This window comes from Megalobrama amblycephala, linkage group LG3 (assembly GCF_018812025.1).
Source record: "Megalobrama amblycephala isolate DHTTF-2021 linkage group LG3, ASM1881202v1, whole genome shotgun sequence".
Taxonomy (NCBI): Eukaryota; Metazoa; Chordata; class Actinopteri; order Cypriniformes; family Xenocyprididae; genus Megalobrama; species Megalobrama amblycephala.
In genome coordinates, this window is record NC_063046.1 from 60,055,963 (window position 1) to 60,078,173 (window position 22,211).

Here is a 22,211-nt window from a genome sequence, read left to right on the forward strand (position 1 = left end):
CTAACTACTGCTTATTAGAGATGCACCGATATATCGGCCAATAATCAGTATCGGCCGATAAAAGCAAATTTTCACACTATCGGCTATCAGCTAAATCGGCTAAACAGCCGATAGTCAGGGCCGATATATCCTGTCAATCAAAAGAGGGCAGAAAATGCATGCCATTTGGGTTTTGTGTAAAGAAAATGCTAAACCAGTTTGATGTTCAATATTAATAGTAATTATATGAATTTAAGTTAAGAAATATTAATTTAATCTTCAGAATTTAGTTAGTGTGTGTTAATATTAATTTGAGTAATGTGTTTGTCAATAACTGATACCAGTTACTTTGAAAGTTGATGAAATGGAGAGAATAAAGTTTTTATTTGCATTTCTTTCCAAAGTTAATAATTAAAAATATAATGATTAATTATTAATTATAATGAAATTATCATTAATTTAAAAGGAGGTATAAAAGGCAGAACCCCCAATCTACCGGTATCGGCAGATATCACTCTGAATAATCTGCTATCGGTATCGGTGGAGAAATTTAGTATCGGTACATGCTTATTGATAATAAGTAAGGTAATTGTTGTAGTGGGTATGTTTAAGATGTTTTAGATCTAGAATATGGTCATGCAGAATAAGGCATTAATATGTGCTTCATAAGTACTAATAAACAGCCAATATCCTAGTAATATACATGCTAATAAGCAGCTAGTTAGTTAATATATGTTCCCTAATCTAAAGTGTTAATGTATTGATTTATAATATCAGCTGTCATATTGCCGCATCCCTAGTCTCTTTCACTATAGTCGTGCAAAGTGTTGAGAAGGAGATTTCTGTCATCCAGCATGGTCGGCTCCAGCTGGCAGAGCAACTGCTTCCTGCTCACAACAACACAGTCAAATTTACACACGCGTCGTCCTCGCCTTAATAAGACAGTGTCTCCTTCATCGCCTCGCTTCATTACTGATGCCAAAATTATAGCATACCAGAGCACTGGAAACTGAAACTCTGTAAGCTTTATGGTTTAACCCAAATCCTGCCTATTTGTTTTCTCTCATTCACATTTCCAGGGTAGGGAATGTAAAAAGAAGGCTTTTTCTCATGTTAAACATAGTAAGACTTCAACCAAACAGACCTGAGGAAACAAAACGATACATTACGCTGTGGGTTTGATACGGATAGAACTAAATAGTTTTATACATACAGTTTCTTGTTTTTGTCTTGTGCACTGTAACACATTATAATCACTTACCTTCTGATTACTGTTTATTTGAACAATCACTCATGGTAACGTGCAGTGTGAACTGAAAGACGGCACAGGAAGTCCAAAACCAGCATGAACAGCAGGGGTCTCAAACTCAAATCACCTGAGGCCAGTTACAACAAATGTGTTTTTAAGGGTGTGTTCACACTTGGCATATTTGGTTGGATTAAAACGAACTCTGGTCGCTGACGACGTCATTAATGAACGAATAAGCTTGAACCTCGAGATGAGACTCGAGCTATGGCATATGACAGTGCTGCCCACAAGGCTACTGTCCTACATAACAGCATATTTTTATCAGTTCTTTTGTCTTTGGGTTGTTATATTTCTCAAATATTTCTGCTTTTCTAAATAAGATACCGGTAAAGTCGGACAATAAAAATGACATTTATTTGAATGCATTAGTGAGAGAGCGATTGCAATCTCTCTCTACTAATAGTGAAGCTGTGGGTTTTAGTTACTAAGAAATATATGCTAGAACTATTCAGTTTCTAAGCTATTTTATTGATGTATTTCTGCGCTACTAAATGTTTCTGCATGTGATGTGAGCGCTACTGTCTGTCTGTATGTGTGCATTACAAAGCAGAAAGGCAATTAACTTACATGTACAAAAACATGTGCTGTTTAAAATGTGCATTCATCCAATCAATATTGAGCATGCAGATGGTATAATCAAGTGCTCTCGTAGCATTTACTTATTTGTCATTAACTGTTGGATATGGAACGTAAATGTGGACTTCAAGGATTTCTTATCCTGCTGCGCCCTCTATAGGCCATGATCAGTGACTTAAAGGATTAGTTCACTTCAGAATTCAAATTTCATGATAATTTACTCACCCCCCATGACATTCATGTCTTTCTTTCTTCAGTCGAAAAGAAATTAAGGAAAACATTCCAGGATTTTTCTCCATATAGTGGACTTCACTGGGGTTCAACGGGTTGAAGGTCCAAATGTCAGTTTCAGTGCAGCTTCAAAGAGCTCTACATGATCCCAGACGAGGAATAAGAGTCTTATCTAGAGAAACCATCGCTCATTTTCTAAAAATATATATACTTTTAACCACAAATGCTTGTCTTGCGCTGCTCTGTGATGTACCACGCATTACGTAATCACGTTGGAAAGGTCACGCGGTAGGGCGAAGAACTCCATCTCCATTTTCTTCTCCAACTTCAAAATCGCCCGACAACATTGTTTTACCTTTTCTTTTTTCGTAAAGGCCGTTTGACTTAGTCTTTGCATGTTTGCATTGTAGACAATGTATCAGTACTTCCACCTACGTCTCGCGTAACCTTTCCGACATGATTACGTAACGTGGCGCATCTCAGAGCAAGTGCAAGATGAGCATTTGTGGTTAAAAAGTACTTTTTTTTTTTTTTTTTTTTTTTTAAATGAGCGATGGTTTCTCTAGATAAGACTCTTATTCCTCGTCTGGGATCATGTAGAGCTCTTTGAAGCTGCACTGAAACTGACATTTGGACCTTCAACCCGTTGAACCCCAGTGAAGTCCACTATATGGAGAAAAATCCTGGAATGTTTTCATCAAAAACCTTCATTTCTTTTTGACTGAAGAAAGAAAGACATGAACATCTTGGAGGACATGGGGGTGAGTAAATGATCAGGAAATTTTAATACTGAAGTGAACTAATAATTTAAAGCATCATGGCTAGTCTGTGCAACCCCTAGTAAAAATACCATCATATATATACGCACATACAATGAGCGCGTTTAGCCTAGCACACAGCATTGTTTTGGATGTTCAGCAAATTCCGTCACAAAATGTGTGTCATAAAAGCCTTTTTTTAAATTTTGTTTCTTTAGGTTCATTGTTAAAATTGGCAGTGTGAATGCTAAGTGAACCAGGACTAAATGTATCGTTTTCTTTTGTGGTCCAGACCAAAAGAACCAAGTGAACCGAACTACAAGTGTGAACACACTTTAGGATCATGAATTTTAACTATATAGTGTACTAAGGCTGTCAATTAATTAATTAAATTAGTTGCATGATATGGCAATTCGTAAATTAGTGGAGTCCTACAATTATGTTCATTCGAAGACATGGCAGACGAGTAAAGCACTTAATAGTCATTACAAAAAGTGTTTTTAGAATTATTAATATATTGTTTATGCTCTTTAGCATCAAAAATTAGATGTCTGTCGGGTCCAGTGTAAAGAACTGTGTTTATTATAACAGGAGTGATGTAGTGTTGTTGCACTTTTAGGGACCCTATCCAGGGAGCAACAGTTTGAGACCCCTGATAGAGAGCATGAAGACAATCAGGAAATACCACAACCAAAAACAACAATCACACCAACATACTCATGTTGATTTGGTCATTGATTTGTGCGCATTGTTTCCTTGTAGATTGTCGAAGTTGACCTCTGAAAATCATGCTTGATCTAAAGTATGTTTGCATGATTTCAATGGCATGAAAAAACTGTTTATAGCATTAAACCACAATCAGATCTCCATCAGAAGTCTACAGTCACGGCATCAAATGTCAGAAATGGGGAGCAGGAAATAGAACTATTAAAAAAGGTTCATTTAAAGGGATATTATATGTTTTTTTGGTACAGAGAACCAATGAGAAGTACTGGTATTGACACCGACTACTGAAACGTCAAAAGCCTTGTAGAAGTTCTCTTTATCATAGCAGACCTGAGATCTCAAGTTTACATTTGTAGCACCCTCCCAATGCAAATAAACCTTGTTTGCACTGTTGCTTATCACTCTCATCCAATCGACTGTAGTGTTTACTTGCCAATAGAGATCTGACCGAGTTGCCCAGAGTTCATACTATTTATAGAAGCAGAAGAATTGCATGACGCCAGACCAGGGAACACCTCAAAAACACAATGACCAAACAAAATGTACAGCCTAAGAGAAGCCAGAGAGATGCAGTGAGCGCACTAATTACATCCCGAGCCACACACACACACAAACACACACACGCACTGAGGATGGGAGTGGTGTGTTGTGTGAAGGGAAAGCTATGGAAAGTGATTTGTGGAGCCAGTGACTCGTCTCTGTACAGCAACGACACACTGTTTTTTAATACTGACCGGTTCGTTCTCATAGTAATTTTCCCAGTGCAGCCTTTGAGGTTTCTTTGTCATCTGGAAGTAAGGTAGATGGGGTTAGAGCGACAATGTCTGCTAAACACATGCTGTTTTTAAATGGGAGAACAAAAGAATTATGGAATATTAGACACATGCTACAGTTTAGAGACAAAGGCAATGTTCGGAGTGGAATACTGACATACAAAATTACACACGGAATACCCAGATGACCTTCCGAAGAGTGCAGTTATACAACAGGGCACACTGTCTGATATCCCACAATGCAATGGACTTAATGCATTGTCTAACTTATTATATGACTAGAGTTTCAAAAGTTGACATTTTTGCAAAACTGTATTTTAAATAAGCAAATATGGTTTGAAACATTTATTGTTGCACACTACAAAAATTGTTTTACATAGTCTACTGTTAAAAATATATATTTTTTTTATTAAATATTGAACAGTGTCAAGTACGCCGTATGCTGGTATTCCATTCCCACAAGGCAAAGATGTAAAAAGACATGTACAACAGATAGATTATGACAAAAGATGGCACACAATGAGGTGAAGACACGGTTTATGTTGAATTTTTATATCCAGGAGAAATGATTCACCTTTAATCAGACTTTATAAAGAATCTGGTTAAACTTTACGATAAGATTAAATATGTTAACAGTACTTAATTCGATAGCTAACATGAAATAATGAACAATCATTGTAAGGCATTTGTAAATCTCAGTTCATTTTATATGTAGTTCATAAAATTTATATTTATAAATTAAATTAATAAATGCTGTAAGTTAACGTTGAATCTTAAGCTTTACCGAAAATCTAATAACATTTAGTATTTGCTCTTTCATGACCAGTTTTCAAAACTGTTTTGACCGTTAGCAAAGCAAAATAACTGGCTAGATTGAATCTGGAAACCACAGACAAAACTTGGCATTGATTTCTGTGGATGTTTTTTCGAAGTGAATTCTCCACATTTTTTGAGGCCTTAAGACATTAGAGACGGAAGTTAAGAAAGAGCCACTATAATGGTATTTGGGGGGAAAAGTGGCAAGAATTCACACCTCTAAAGTTTCTTCCTTATTAAGTTTCTCAGCTCACTAAGGAACAAAATATCTTGATATTTCTGTTTTACCCTGCTGAATATGTAACAGTACAGGGGGGTTTGTGTGTCCAGTCGGCAGCCAGATGGATGCATGAGCTCAAGGACAAAAAGAGGGACAATTGGATGGAGATGACAGACACTTCTCTAGAGATCTGCACTATCATATGCTGGTCAGATCTAGTGAGTAGGAATGGGTCACGATGACGGTCTAGTCATTCAACAACTGACTAGTGGATTTGATATTTTAGTGCTGAAGCTGTAATTAGTGTAATGTGAAAGCTATCCAATCAGGCTGGAGCTTGCTAGGCTCTTTAATATTTTTAGAGCATGAGATTCACAAACGCAGAATTAGACAAATGAAAACGTACACATCCAACAACACATGCAATGTTATTATTCCTGAACTTCTAAAAGGATATTCCACCCAAAAATGAATATAATTTATTCAATCTAATGTCATCCCAGATGTATATGACTTTCTTCTGTGGAACGCAAACAAGAGGTTTTTATTAAAAAATAATAATTCTTCTCTTTTAGTACATACAAGTATTGGTTGCCACTTCAAAAACCAAACATGATGGTAATCCAAGTGACTAAAGTTGATGTATCAATGTATTTTAAAGCAAAACAATAGGTTTGTGTGAGAAAATGCTATTTAACAACACTTTTTTTTTTTTTAATAATAAATCACCACTTCCATAAACACAGGTTTATATGAGTTCACGCTTGACATAAACATCAGCACATTGTGAAGTAGAGCTTCATGATCAGTCGTTAAAAGATTGTGATCTCGATTCAAACACACGCAATCTTTTTACAGCAATTCATCTATGTCTATTAAACCTAGAGAGCAGTTGTCATGAAACAGCTTCACAAACAGTCTTTTCAACCACACAGTATCATTATTTCTGTCTTACAATAATTCAGATCATCACAGAAGTACTGGGATAAAAGTTTATAGTTCAGATATAAACACTGATGTCTACGGTAGTGATCAAAATACAGTAAATTACCTTTTGAAAGTAACTTGATGCTTCAAATAACGATTGTATAGATAATGGGCCCTATTTTAACCATCTAAACGCAAAGTGTAAAGCGCACGGCGCAGGTGCACTCAGGGCGTGTCCAAATCCACTTTTGCTATTTTAACGACGGAAAAACGGTCCGTGCGCCGGGGCGCATTTTTGAAATGGGTTGTCCCTATTCTCTTAATGAGTAATGGGCGTAACGTTCAATAAACCAATTAGAGTGTCATCTCCCATTCCCTTTAAGAGGGAGATGCGCTCGCGCCATGGCGGATTGCTATTTACATGGCGTACACGCGATGAGTCAGTTAATATATATGTGTGTGTATTGGCACGATTGTTCAATTAATTAGCCAATTTCGTTCATCATTATAAGTAGTAATAGGCTGAATTGAAAATAGGTAGCCTAATTCTAATACACGCAATGACTATTCACCATTACATTTTTATATTTATGTAGCCTACACAATAATATTCTTTTACACTGTAATCCTTTTGTTTTTAATATTTGGCATGTTTGTGTGATGCGCATCCCTGTGTGTAATAAGCAAAGTCAACGCGCACTGGACGCGCCCAGAGGCGCAGTTTCTACCAACGCGCTCTAACAAAAAAATATTGCGCCATTGACTTTAGACTTTAGACCAGGTTTGAGTTGGTCTATGGCGCAGTCTATTTTCAGCTCCTTAAAATAGCAATGCGCCGGCAATGCGCCTGAACACACCTCTTTTTTAGACCAGCACGCCCATGGGCGCACTAACTGGCGCAAATGCATTTACTAATTTAAGGACGTGGCGCTGAACGGGAAAACGCGAACGGCGCCGGACGCAAACTAGCAAACACACTTGCGCTGCGCCTTGCGTCGCATTGCACCAGGTGTATTATAGGGCCCTATATTGTTACACCAGTAGGTGGCGACAAGTGACTGTTAAAAAATGTATTTGTCACTGAATCATTCATTCAAGAGATTCATTCAAAAATGCTGATTCATCTAGTTATGAAACAAGTGAAGTCTTTATAACTGAGTCATTGAATCATTCACTCAACCCGATTTAAACAAGAAATCTAATTAATTAAAACATTTTTAATAGACTGCAGTAATTAGCATTTCCTCTATTTTAAACAATCCGCATCACTTCTCACACGAGTCAAGCATGAACTTGTGAAGACATTCATCAACTGGGGTCGTACGTATTACAATGTAGTTTTTGAAGCATCAGCTTTGAGAGACCTTTCCACTTGTATTATATGGATTCACAGAAAGAAATTATTCATCTAAAAATCTCTGTTTGTGCTCCACAGAAGAAAGTCATATACATTTGGGACGACATGAGTGTGGGTAAATGATGAGGGAATTTTCATTTTTGGGGGGAATATACCCTGTTAACATTTCATTAGACAAAAATACATTTACACACATACTAAAGACTGGACGTCTGCATGCAACAGCTATTCACGAAGAAACAAAAGCATGAGGCAGGTGTGTGTTATGGAAATGAGGGGCATGTTGGGAGCACAGGCCTGCTTTCTGTGGGGGGATTAGGTTTTAAAGTGTCTCTGTGTGCGAGAGCACTGGGCCAGCTGAAAGGAATGAACTGGAATCTGTTTCCTCCATGTTCCCCCTCCTTCCTGTTTGCCTAGTGAGAGTGAATCCGTCAATGGGTCCGTTACGGCCTCAGAGAGCAGCTGCCTGACACGCACTCACGACAAAAACTGACTCTACAAGGGCATACCACAACAAAACTGCTGCCATACAAAGCTTTGTTGACTTTTTTTTTTTTACAGCAGAGGCTATGCACCAATGGTCCTGACTAGGGGTGTCACAATATACTGGTATTGATGATAACAGTGATATTTAAATATAGATATCATCACTACAAATATGATAATAAGTAAGAGATAATCCATGGCTAGCTGTGCATTAAATGATTTCAATGCACAATGTGGAGACGAAGAACCACCCGGATTATCCCACTTATAACATGGTCATTTGCCAGCATTGACAAGTTAAAGCAGTTTTTTATGTTTGCCCATAAGGGTAAAAATTACGGTTATTTCCATCAATTACGGCGTTAGATCGTAATGAATAAATAATGAATGTAACAAATAATCCAGCACCAGAAACTATCTGCTTAACGCTCCAACACAAGTAGGTGGCGATATTGCACCCTAACGCTGCTTGGCACCCTTCATAAAATGGGAAATAGAAAACGAGTGTGATGCACAAAATCAAAAGCGAGACGCTCTGCTCGCACTCAAAAAAAGTTAGATTCCATGAAAAAGAAGGAAGTGCCAATAACAGGAAGTTCTTTTTGTACGCTTCTGTATAGTTTTTGTATAAACTCTCTCCGCCTCCCTACAATTGTACTTTGACTGTGATCGATTGACCAAAAAAAGAGAAAACAAAAAGTTAGAGTTGAATTCGACTGCTTTATTATTTTAAATCATCTATACACTCTAAAAATGCTGAGTTGAAAACAACCCAAGTTGGGTTGAAAATGGACAAACCCAGCGGTTGGGTTAAATGTTTGCCCAACATGCTGGGTATAGTTTTATTTAACTCAACTATTGTTTAAAAATTACTGTTTTGCTTGCTTAAAATGAACCCAAAATATGTTGGAAATTAACATTTATTAATAGATAATATTGATAAATGAACATTTATTATTAAGTTTAAAGAATAATAAATAATAAACATTTATTAAATTGCTTATTAATGTTTACCTTTTGATTATTATTGTTGCCTCTAGTAATTATGTGTCTGATTTTTAATTTCCAACCTATTATGGGTTCATTTTAAGCCAGACATATAGTCATTTTTAATCAATAGTTGGGTTAAATAAAACTACCCAGCACATTGAGCAAACATTTAACCCAACCACTGGGTTAAAACAACCCAATCGCTGTCCATTTTCAACCCAACTTTGGTTGTTTTTAACCCAGCATTTTTTAGTGTGTATATAATCGTGATAATACTGTTGTTGTGAATTCTTTTCGATGATAATTTTGTAGTGTACGACTGATATTGTGAAAGCCCTAGTCCTGACACACTGAAATCCACGGCCTTTTGTCTGAGCAAGCCATTCACTTAGCTCACTGACCCAGTGTACACCTGGTATTAAAGAAGGATTAACAGTAGAGTGTTTGCTGTTATCAAGTAATACGGACAGCGCCTGGGCAAAATCCACTTTAATTGTTGGAAAAGAGCAGCATGAACATTCTCCAAAATCTCTCCTTTTGTGTTCCATGGAAGAAAGTTTATGACAGAGTATGACAGGATTTTCTTTTCTTTTTAAAAACCATCCCAGGATATTCAGTCATATGTGGACAGCTCCAGTTTTAAACAGGAATAACCTGAACCACCTTTTGGGATGCTGAGAGAGACACAAGCCTTTGCATATATTGCTTGCACTTCTGTGTCTTCATGCACAAGTCAATGAAAAACCTGCAATCTTTCCAGCAAAGAAAGTTTTTTTTAAATTCTGTCAGCAAGGCTTGAAGAGAAAACATTCAACCAATTGGAAAATTTGGAAATGCCCACACATAAATGCGCACAAGACTTCATGGAACATCTTCCGTACGCCTGACGTCAACATGCAGTGACACACTGACGAAGTGAGTGATGTAAGTGGTCATAAAAACAGAGGCCTTCCTCTCAATGAAATTCGATCGCAAGTGGTCACAGGAGACCTATGTTATTAGCAGGTGTAAACAGCGCTGTGTATCAGCTGACCACTTGTGATGGGATCTTCTGAGAGGAATGTTAACATATGCATGCAGTGGGATGAGGCCGTACCTGATTGAGGTAATGGTATTCTTCCGGCTTTTTGAGGTGGAACGCTGTCCTCTCCTCCTCACTCGCTCCAGCCAACAGGTAGTAAAACACATGGTAATTCCTGGTAGAACAAACACATATTTCACCTGGATATATATTATATTTAAAAGAAGAAAAGACAAACCACAGTTTCCATTTCATAACACTTTAAGGTGTTCAGGTTGATTTTTGGAGTATCTGGTTTGTTTGCTGCATGTCTGAGGTGGTTTACTAGCTTGACCAAGACATTGTACCATTTTGGACCAGACAGGAGCAGCTTGCAACCAACAACCACCTTAACAAAGCTTCTGTACCAGCCATGTCAGGTTTCAAGTGAGTTTATCTGTGTGAAAATACTGTACTGTGCACAATTAAAACCACTGGAGACATTTTTTGATGGTTAAACATGCAGACAATGCTTCATTAAAGAAGAGGTGCAATCAAGACCATGCATTTGAACTAGGGCTGCATGATATTGGGGGAAAAAATGACATTGCGATATTTACTTGTTCTGACATTGCAATATATACTGCAATATGAAGAAATACAGGAATGTTCACCAGATGACTTAAATAGCCTGTATGTGGAAAGAATGAATAAATCTAAACTGAGTGGTGTGGTTTTGTTGGGGATTGCAAAATAAAAATAATTTAAAAAGCTGGAAAATGATTTTTTTTTTTTTTTAAATCATTATTATTCATTTATTTATTTTTATTTTATTTATTTGTTTGTTAGCTTTTTTGCTCCTGAAGACTTTTTGTGTGCAAACCATACTTTCAGGGCTGAACAATTATTTATTTATTTATTTTTATTTGAGTGTTCACACTTTGGTTGACTCTTTACAAAAACTAACACTTGAGTTTGCATAGGGCACATTCCCACTGTTAATGATCAATTCAGTATATAATAATAATAATAATAATAATAATAGTGATTTTTATGGTGATTATTATTAAATAGTATATTAAAATAAGAAATATATTCTAATATTATAGTATAAAATCAGAAATCAAGTATTTAATAAAAAATAATTTTATTTTACAGTACAACTATAAAATGACACACTAATATTTACATCTTAATTTCTTAATTTTCAACTGTTAAACCACCTAGCTTTGACAGCATGCTGGTAAATGGACAAATTTGTATTGCAATATTGATTTACACAATAGTGCAGCACTATTGTGAACATCAGTTTTAGTGTGTCATGTCATTGACAAAACCTGAGATTGACATAAAGAGAAAGCTTCACTGACTGTCACTTTATCATATGATGTTGAGCTGGTTTCAGCTGGATAACGCACTGCCCCGAAACTGAAGTATGACTGCTTTAATTTATACCAAACTTGCAAAAACAAGGAAATTATGGTCGGTTTCCCTTCATAAACCCTCCTGTCATGAATCCAGTGAGACCGGTAATGACAGCCAGCAGATAAAGCTGAGATTCACATATATAAACTCAACTATTACTCAACAACACCGAACACTGTGGAGAAATGATTCCCACATGTTCACTACTGGATTCATTTCCTTCTACCAAATCTCCTCAGTTTAAATAAACTGCAGTCCAGCCTAGTACAATAATGTTGATTTAATTACAAAATACTTCAATTCAGTAGCTGACATCATTGAAATGAACATACAACAACTCATCATAGCACATTCAATATCTCCTACCTTTCATTGTGTTCCTGATAGACGAGCCGGGACTTCTCCAGCAGGTATTTCTCCACATATGCCCTGGAGAAGAACAAACAACACATTAGACAGGGGTTCAGAACCGCTCAACAGCACTGCAGATGGACACGTGTAGCTCTTACCCTCTAACAGTGCCACTTTCCTGGTAGTTCACCTGGATGAACTTCCCAAAACGGCTGGAGTTGTTATTGTGGGCTGTTTTAGCATTGCCAAAAGCCTGTGAACACAGGAAAAACAAACAGCATAAGAGAGATGACAATTACCAATGTGTGGAATGAATGAATGAATGACAGAAATTCAACAAATTCAGCTGCATTTTCAACTGAAGCCCACTTTGAGTATGACTGCCATTTAAAAGTTTGCATATTATTTAAATTAAAGGCAATGAAAAATAAAATATTATGGCAATGTAAATGCTTTAAATTTTAAATAACAGGCCTATATCATAACTTTTCCATATTGCCGTAATTACAATTAGCTTTTTTGTCAAAAAAAAAAAAAAAAATTAAATTGTCACAAAAATAATTTAAATAATGCAATGCAGGCTTTTAACACTAGTTCTCAACATGAATAACCAGAATAAGGTAAGGCTATTAAATAGCAGTCCTAAACTAGTTTTTAATAATTCCATAAAGTTAGTAAGATGTATGAGCCACCAGAGTCATCAAAAATACAGAAAATAACACAAAGTGAAAATAAAGTGGTATTTTGGGTTAAGCAAACTTCTAACAATACTAACATGAATTACACATGGAAAACTAATCCTGATGAACAGAATGAACATCATACCTGCATGCAAATCCTTCCTAACTAACACATGAAGTACGCTTATGTAATTTATTGGTACTTTTTTGACAATTGACAACGTAACTCTGAAGTTGCATGAAACGAAGCGCTAGAGCTGCATGATTCAGGATAAATTGCTAATCACGATTTTTTTGTTTCAAATAGAGATCATGATTCTCCCACGATTTTGAACAGACAACTGAACAATAACAATTTGCTAGTGGTTTTGATAAAATTTTTACTTGCTGCAGTCTATTTAAAATATTAAATTTATTTATTTATTTTTTTAATTGGGTTGAGTGAATGATTCAATGACTCACTCATAAAGACTTCCCTTTTTAATTACTGGATGGATCAGTGTTTTCGACGAATATCTTGAATGAATGAATCAATGACAAATAAATTTTTAACAGTCTCTTGCGCCACCTACTGGTGTAATGATGTAATGATACAATCTTTATTTGAAGCGTCAAGTTACTTTCAAAAGGAGATTTACTCTATTTTGATCGCTACCATAAACATCAGTGTTTATATCCAAACCATAAACCTTTACCCCAGTACTTCTGTGATAACATAAATATTTTTAACAGAAATAACAATACAGTGTGTTTCATTTCTATATATACATGACAAAGGCTCTCTCTGGCTCAGTGCGAATGTAGATCTGAATGTTCGCTGTGATCGTACTTCTCAAAGGTTTAATAGACGCAGGCGAATCGTTGTCATTTTGGAACGAGACAACATGGGTGTTTTCAACAGCATTCACACACGTCTTTCAAAATAAGCCTCACATCAGAAAACATTTAGAAGTACATTTTTTTGTTGTTTCTTTGACTACACACTCCGCGACCCACTCAAAACAGTCTTACGATCCACTTACCGGTTGAGAAACGCTACTTTACAAGATGCTTATTTGAAACAGGGAAGCACAAATTATGTTTGACTAGCCAACAAACCCATAAGCTTTAAAAATGTGTGAAGAGATTGGCCAATCATAACAGTGCATTCACATAGATGTTCTAAGGGTCAGTGAGAGGGTGAAAATTGCTATGAAAAACTCAATTACAAAAAGCCTTGTGCAAGACACCTTGGACCGCGACAAGAACAAAAATAAATCTGTTGTAAGTGTCCACTACATCCCCTTTTGGCCTGTTTTGGTTATGTGCCTGCCTGGAGAGCAGGAAGTTATTCAGTTGTACACAAGCGCTCTCATTATTTGTAGCTCCACCACAAGTAAACAAATTCCTCTGTGGAACGAGCAGCCGAGGTCCGTCTGGAGGGACAGCGCTCGCTCCCGGCACCCAAGGCCGCTCCAGAGGTCAATCTCACAGCCAAGCCGGCCAGACGCACACCGCCCTGTTGTGACTCAGACTTTCAGAGTGGGTTTTACGGCTCTCAGGGGAAGCAAGGACAAATGGAATTCTGGGTAGGGCGGCACCGCCGACACACAGCTGACAGCCATGAGCTACTGTAACCGTCTCACAGCCATCGTGACGCATCGAACAAGCTATGTTAAGTAATTGAATTGTCTAGGAAAGGTTATGTCAAACACAGAGATATCTTTACAAATGGCCCCTGGAACCCGTGTTGGAAAAGTCTATTTAGCCCTTCACAATGAACAGCACTTGCCAAACATCAAGTGGATGTTGCACAGTCACTCCTCTGACATATTAATGAACGGTACTTCAGAAATTCGTCATGCGCTCCGCACATTAAATGGACGAGACCTGGGCGCTCTAGGAAAAGAGGTCAGATGAGGACAAAAACCAGCCGCCTCAAGTCTTCCAGTGTAATCTGAAGACACAGCAACGTTTGACGGCTATCATAGGCCTTCTGGAGACAAACAAAAACTTTAAACAGACCTGGAGAGGAATAGCGCGGAAGGATTTGGCAGGCCAGTCCCACACCAAAACACGCCAAACTTCTTGATACTCAACATTCCTGTTACTGCAGGAAACGACTGCCATTAAAATCTGCTGAGATTTACATATGATTGTACAGGGGTGCGTTTCCAAAAGCACTGGTATCAACAGTTATCCCAAAACCATTGCAAAGTTGTGTGGTTAGAAGCACTGTGTCTGGTTACTATGTCACGTGGACTTCAACAGATCATGCTTTTGAGCAAAATAAGCCAGCTAACATGCACCTATATTTTTCATTCCATATTTTATATATATATATATATATATTATAGACGAAAGAAGTTTCATCTGCTCACCAAGGCTACATTTATTTAATTAAAAATACAGTAAAAACAGTAATATTGTGAAATATTATTACAATTTAAAATAACTTTTCTATTTGAAAATATAAAGTGTAATTTATTCCTGTGATCAAAGCTGAATTTTCAGCATCGTTACTCCAGTCTTCAGTGTCACATGATCCTTCAGAAATCATTCTAATATGATGATTTGATGCTCAAGAAACATTTATTGTGTACAATATTTTTTTTTTCAGGATTCTTTGATGAATAGAAAGTTCAAAAGAACAGCATTTATTTGAAATCTAATCTTTTGTAACATTATAAATGTCTTTACTTTCACTTTTGAATCATTTAATGCATCCCTGTTGAATTAAAGTATTAATTTCTTTAATTTCTTTTCAAAAAAATTTAAATAAAAATTCTTACTGACCCCAAACTTTTGAACGGTAGTGTATAATGCTACAGAAGCTTTGTATTTCAGATAAATGCTGTTCTTTTGAACTTTCTATTCATCAAGGAGTCCTGAAAAAAAAAAGTACACAACTGTTTTCAACATTGAAAATAATCATAAATGTTTATTGAGCAGCAAATCAGCATATTAGAATGATTTCTGAAGGATCATGTGACACTGAAGACTGGAGTAATGATGCTGAAAATTCAACTTCACAGGAATAAATTACTTTGTAAAATATATTCAAAGAAAACAGTTATTTTAAATTGTAATAATATTTCAAAATATTCCTGTTTTTACTGTATTTTTAATTAAATAAATGCAGTCTTGGTGAGCAGACATAACTTCTATTAAAAACATTAAAAATTGTACCGATCCCAAACTTTTGAATGGTAGTGTGTATATATATATATATATATATATATATATATATATATATATATATATATATATATATATATATATATATATATATATATATATATATATATATACACACACACACACACACACACACACATTTGCAATTTGATGTGCAATAAATTTGCCACATTAATTGCCACATTGTGTAATTAATTAGATTAAAAATTTTAATTACTTGACAGCCCTAATATATTAATTAATCAAATTAATTGCAAATTTATTACCCCCAAAAGATAAAAGTCATTATTGTGTTAAATGAGAAAAGCATCAAACAGACATTTCAAAAAGTAGCTTTAGAAATATATATATATATATATATATATATATATATATATATATATATATATATATATATATATATATATATATATATATATATATATATATATATATATATATATATATATACATATATACATATATATACATACATATATATACATACATACATACATACATACATATACACACACACACACACACACACACACAACATTGAATTTATTACACAAACTTTTAGGTTTCATTGGCCATGAGGTTGAGTAAATGATGACAGCATTTTCATTATTGGTTGAACTATACCTTCAGTGGGTTTTTTAATTAATTTGGAAATATGAAATGATACTCTAAATAAGAAACTAAAATGTCTACGTCTTAATGAGTAAGTCACTGAGTCGTTCATTCATTCGATTCGTTCAAACAGCTGATTTATTCAGGAATTAAGTAAATGGCTCTCTTTATGAATGGGCCAATGAATCATTGGTTCATCCGATTGATTCATTCAAAACGTGGATTTATTCAGAAACGAAACATCGCTGTGCGTTGCTCGGAGAAGGACAACAGTTGTTCTGCCATTATAGGTAATATTTTTGTTGGCAAAATTGAGTAAAAACAGATAATATTGTGTATATATAACAATATTAACTTCTTTCTTATTGAACTGTTGTATAAAATCACATTTGCACTCGTGCTATTCAGGACAAAAGCTAATCACTTGTGAGACTTTGCTTATCATATGATATAAATATGAGACAAAAAGTCATTCAGGGATATTTTTGCCCTGATATCTTGAATTTTAAGGACACGTAACAGCATTCTATAGGCTCCATCACGCAGTGAGCTGTTGCAATGAAATATATACATTTCATTCTACATCTTTTAGTTTGACAAGATAAAAGCGGCATGTTTAAAGAGTATGCATGTGCTCTAGTAGGATGTAAGAGGGAATCGCCATTGAAACATCTGAAAATGAAGTAAAAAAAAAACAGAAGTATTTACAGCAATAATCTGACATGAACCAATTAATGAGCAGAAGTTATTACTGTACCACCTGAATGACGATGTCATTAACGACAGTTCTATATAGTTGAACCAACAGTGGTTTGAACAACGGATGTGCGACAAAGTTAATACAGTTTCGTTTACATACGAATGCTTTTATTAACCATTGCTCAGGTTTTTCTTGTTTCGTAAATGAGGGTCTTTGAAATTAGAAACATAAATGTATGATATAATTTAGGCTTTGTAACATTTTTATTTATTTAAATGATAATAAATATTTACTTTTTAATTGTCTTTTTGATCCAGGTGTCAATTCACTTTCCGTTCACACTGTTTGACATTTCAGTATTAGCTGTAGTGGTAGTAAGTGGCTGCGGATATTAGCTCAAATGATCAGGTTATTGTAAATGTTGCGAAAGGCCTGCTATGAAAGGCTTGTGCATGAGATCCCATCACGCTTAGCTGCTTACTGGCAGCGGCAAATCCTTCACAGATGAAACAAAAACACAAAGGGCTTTTATCTTGAGTTAGAGGTCTTGATCTCATAGGAGAAGTTGAGAGAGTTAATAAACTACAGAGTAGCCGAATTCGTCACAATTACCGGAATCCACTCTGACACATATGAACAGAATAAAATGACATCAAGTGCAGGAATGAGAAGTTTGTGGCTGTTCCCGGCACAAGACACAGGGGAACATTCAGCAAATGCATTTTGGATGAGGTCCACAGAGTATGTTCAGTGTAAGAGCTTGTGAATTGGGGTTGAGAACTGAAACCATTAGAGCATTCTGTCACTCACACAAACACACAACAACCCGCTCTGATCACACGCCACGTCTTCTAATGGACCGCATCAGGTAAATATTATTGCTTGGCCAGAGAGCTGTCACAGGGGAATTACTCTCAAAACAGTTTCAGTGTGATAAGACCATAATTCTCTAGTGTGTTCATGATTTATACGCGTCTGACCACGACAGACTGAACAGCAAAAATAAACCGAAGAAAAGTTCCACGTCAAAGAAGGCGGAGCCTCAGAGCCACACCCACCTATTACATCATCACCACAGACCAATGGTAGTTTGAAGGTGTTTACCAGACAGAGCGACCTTCTCCAGAAAGTTCACTTTGGCAAGCTGTTTTAAACTCCAAGCGAACTTCGTTTTGGCCTGATTTTGTTCGAAATGACGTCACAGTAGATTGTTCTTTGATTTCGCTTGAAGTACAGTACAGTCCAAAAGTTTGGAACCACTAAGATTTTTTATTTTTTTAAAAGAAGTTTCGTCTGCTCACCAAGGCTACATTTATTTAATTAAAAATACAGTAAAAAACAGTAATATTGTGAAATATTATTACAATTTAAAATAACTGTGTACTATTTAAATATATTTGACAAAGTAATTTATTCCTGTGATGCAAAGCTGAATTTTTAGCATCGTTATTCCAGTCTTCAGTGTCACATGATCCTTCAGAAATCATTCTAATATGCTGATTTGCTGCTCAATAAACATTTATGATTATTTTCAATGTTGAAAACAGTTGTGTACTTTTTTTTTCAGGATTCCTTGATGAATAGAAAGTTCAAAAGAACAGCATTTATCTGAAATACAAAGCTTCTGTAGCATTATACACTACCGTTCAAAAGTTTGGGGTCAGTAAGAATTTTTATTTTTATTTTTTTGAAAAGAAATTAAAGAAATGAATACTTTTATTCAGCAAGGATGCATTAAATCAATCAAAAGTGGCAGTAAAGACATTTATAATGTTACAAAAGATTAGATTTCAGATAAACACTGTTCTTTTGAACTTTCTATTCATCAAATAATCCTGAAAAAAAAATATGTGTACAATTGTACAAAATATTTGTGTATAGTTAAATGTTTCTTGAGCAGCAGATCATCATATTAGAATGATTTCTGAAGGATCATGTGACACTGAAGACTGGAGTAACGATGCTGAAAATTCAGCTTTGCATCACAGGAATAAATTACTTTGTGAAATATATTCAAATAGAAAACAGTTATTTTAAATTGTAATAATATTTCACAATATTACTGTTTTTTACTGTATTTTTAATTAAATAAATGTAGCCTTGGTGAGCAGACGAAACTTCTTTTAAAAACATTAAAAATTTTAGTGGTTCCAAACTTTTGAACTGTACTGTATATCAGGGCCTTACACCACGTGTTAACCTTTGGTGCAACATATGACATCCGTCAGTCTGTATGTTTCTACAGATGAGGTATTCCCAAACTTTTTGTCAGCCAAACCCCAATGACCTAAAATATTTACTTGAGTTGGCACGATAGCCTCGTGGGCAGCACCAACATATTGCACTGCTGTGCTTCGGGCGACCCGAGTTCGAGTCCCCGCTCGTGGACCTTTCCCGATCCCGTACCCCTCTCTCTCTCTCTCCCAATTCGCTTCCTGACTGCTTACTACTGTTTGCAGTGCCCTTAGAACTGAACCTGTTTGCTCCCTTCGGATTGGAAATTCCACTTAAATGGCGAAATACCCTGTGATCCACTTCGCAGTCCACTTACAGTCGAATGGAACGCACTTCTGGTCACTTCCCGCGTTGTTACTCATTGGATAGCTATCCGATTTGTTAAAACTGTTCCATTTAAACAATGTGTCCTTCAATTCCCATGCTATATGCAAATTTAACAGAGTTTACATCAAAGAAATTGGGTTATTTTCAAAATGAAATACCCTGGAGCTGTATGAATTACTTTTATGATGGATGGATGCGCTTTTTGAGCTTCAAACTCTTGGTTACCATTCACTCCCATTATAAAGCTTGGAAGAGTCATATTTTTTAATATAACTCTGATTGTGTTTGACTGAAAGAAGAAAGTCATACACACCTAGAATGGCTTGAGGGTGAGTAAATTAAGGGATAATTTTCATTTTTGAGTGAACTAACCCTTTAACATCAACAGCAACTAGTTGTGCTCATTGCTGCACTTTGACTCTTTAAAACTGTGTGAAGCCAGCCAAAGCAGATTGAAGTTGGCAGTTTTGAGAACATTTTTGACATTTTTGTGTGCAATGAGCATCAGATGGTACATGATGGGTCAGTGGGTGGGTCGTCTAATTCACAGGTAAACACAAAAAACCCAGCATATCTGTGATGTTTCATTGCACTTTATAAATCAGACTCAATAGGAATGAGCCCAAACATTTTGGCACTCTGCCATCACCTTTATGCCATATGGACTGTGTCAAGAAAATTACAACAGCACTCATTTTCCCCATTTCCTCTTTCGGTTTCAGACTCATGTCCTGCAGTGTTAAGTGACTCACCGCTTGGCCTACTCCAGAAATAGGACATTTTTCCTGGATTACAGCGCAAAGACACAAAAGGAGAACCTGAGCTGAGCTACGGCTGAGCTACAGAGCTGAGGTGTGTGAGAGTGTTTTGAACGGTCGAAATGGAGTCAATCCTCCTGAGTGTCTTTAGATTATCTGTGGGATGCAGTCAGTTGTTGTAATGGGAGCGGCAGCTGTATGTGACCTCACCAATTTAACAACAACTCAACCCAACACACACAAAAATGATGATCCACAAGAGATTTCATCGCACAAGATCAATTAGTTGTCAATTCATTCAATAAAACGTATCAATGCAAGGTCATCATTAAAATTAAGCGAGCACGCCTCAGTCTAAGTCATTAGCAGGCTAGCTGTTTATTTCTAAACATGGGTTCAAAAACCATCCAAACAAGTGATTGTATTGAACATAAGAACTACTTGCTTGTGTAAACGCCACAATAAAAGTACATAGAATAAGCAAGTAATAAGATCCTGGTTGATGAGTGATGATCTTCCAGAGCCGTTTCAGCGGTGGCTCCTATTACATGGTAAATCATGACCTGTCAATCTGAGCGATCCAAATCACAGCACGCTTCAGCTCCAAAACAGTGTCCGATTGGTTTCTACACATCATCCCTACCAACCACACCCAGTTTCCATTGGTTGAACTTTCAAATGATGTTGCAAAACACAGCGTCATAATTGCAACGCAATCAGATCCTGGAAGTTCTATAGCTTTAGCCGAGCAGGATGTCAATGCCTATGCATTTTCTTATGTTGTGTATGGACTCATTTTAGACCACGAGCTCTAAATAAAGTGTATAGTTTCGTGAAGTTACACAACCGTGGAGCAAAAGCATTGTGTGTATACTGTTTACATGTGCAACGATGGCGCTTTTTCATAAACACTTGGTATAGTTTGGTCTCTAACTAACAAATATGCTGGTTGCATTCTGCTAGTTGCAACTTTTTAATGTACAGATCACATTTTCATGTAAAGCAGTTATTTTTTCACTCTATGAAAATGGAGCACTTCTAAAAGCACTTGTTAAGTGATGGTCATATTCCCTATATTCACTCACTGTTAAGATTCAAAGCTTAAACGACACCTATTTTGTGTTGTAATGTGATAACTAGCGCCCCCTTGAGAGGTTAAGGTTAACGATGAAATGATTCATTGATCGTAAATTTAAACAACAATCAATTATGTGAATTTATGAAAACTGACATCCCTAATACAAATACAGGGATTTTAAAGGTCCATATTTCTGATAATTTTCAACCTATTTTAACTGATGCTTCCAAAACCATCAATAAATGTTTTGCACCATATGCCACCATTTTCTAGCAAATTAAATTTATGAATTTATATCTGTATAATCTTCTAGGTTTTCTTTCAAGTAGAAACCTAACAAATATTTTGTTAATTTTTATTTTTCAGCGATGCACAATAATATTTTTTTTACTGAAAAGTTTATTTTTAATTGCCAAAATGTTGGTGTATAACTTAGTTATTGTGTGTGAGAATATGCTAAATTATTATTTTTTTTTTTATCATTTCATCAATTTTGCCATCATTTAACCACCCTCATATCTGTTTTTAAACCAATAAAACTTTTGTTCATCTTCTAAACACAAATTGGACATGGAATCGCATCCATGTAAACGGTGAGAGAAGTTTAATTTTTGGGAGAAAAGTTTATTTTTCCCTTAAATACAGTAGCTGGATGCATTTAAACTGAATTCACTAGAGTTTTGGAAGACATATATTATGCACTACAGTGAGAAATGGCAA

The 22,211-nt window shown here is 35.9% G+C and overlaps 1 protein-coding gene across 9 annotated transcripts in view; it reads right to left on the reverse strand.

Moving 5' to 3' along the window:
• myo9aa (myosin IXAa) overlaps positions 1-22,211 on the reverse strand; it is a 164,762-nt gene that overhangs the window by 68,138 nt on the left and 74,413 nt on the right. For 7 of the 9 annotated variants that reach the window (XM_048186346.1, XM_048186340.1, XM_048186348.1 and 4 more), the window contains exons 3-6: positions 12,083-12,177; positions 11,940-12,002; positions 10,245-10,344; positions 4,314-4,367 (exon numbers count right to left, since the gene is read on the reverse strand). In XM_048186346.1, coding sequence (XP_048042303.1) covers positions 4,314-4,367; positions 10,245-10,344; positions 11,940-12,002; positions 12,083-12,177 — 312 coding nt within the window. The remainder of the gene's footprint in view (positions 1-4,313; positions 4,368-10,244; positions 10,345-11,939; positions 12,003-12,082; positions 12,178-22,211) is intronic. The other 2 variants (XM_048186343.1, XM_048186342.1) reach the window with 1 other exon arrangement.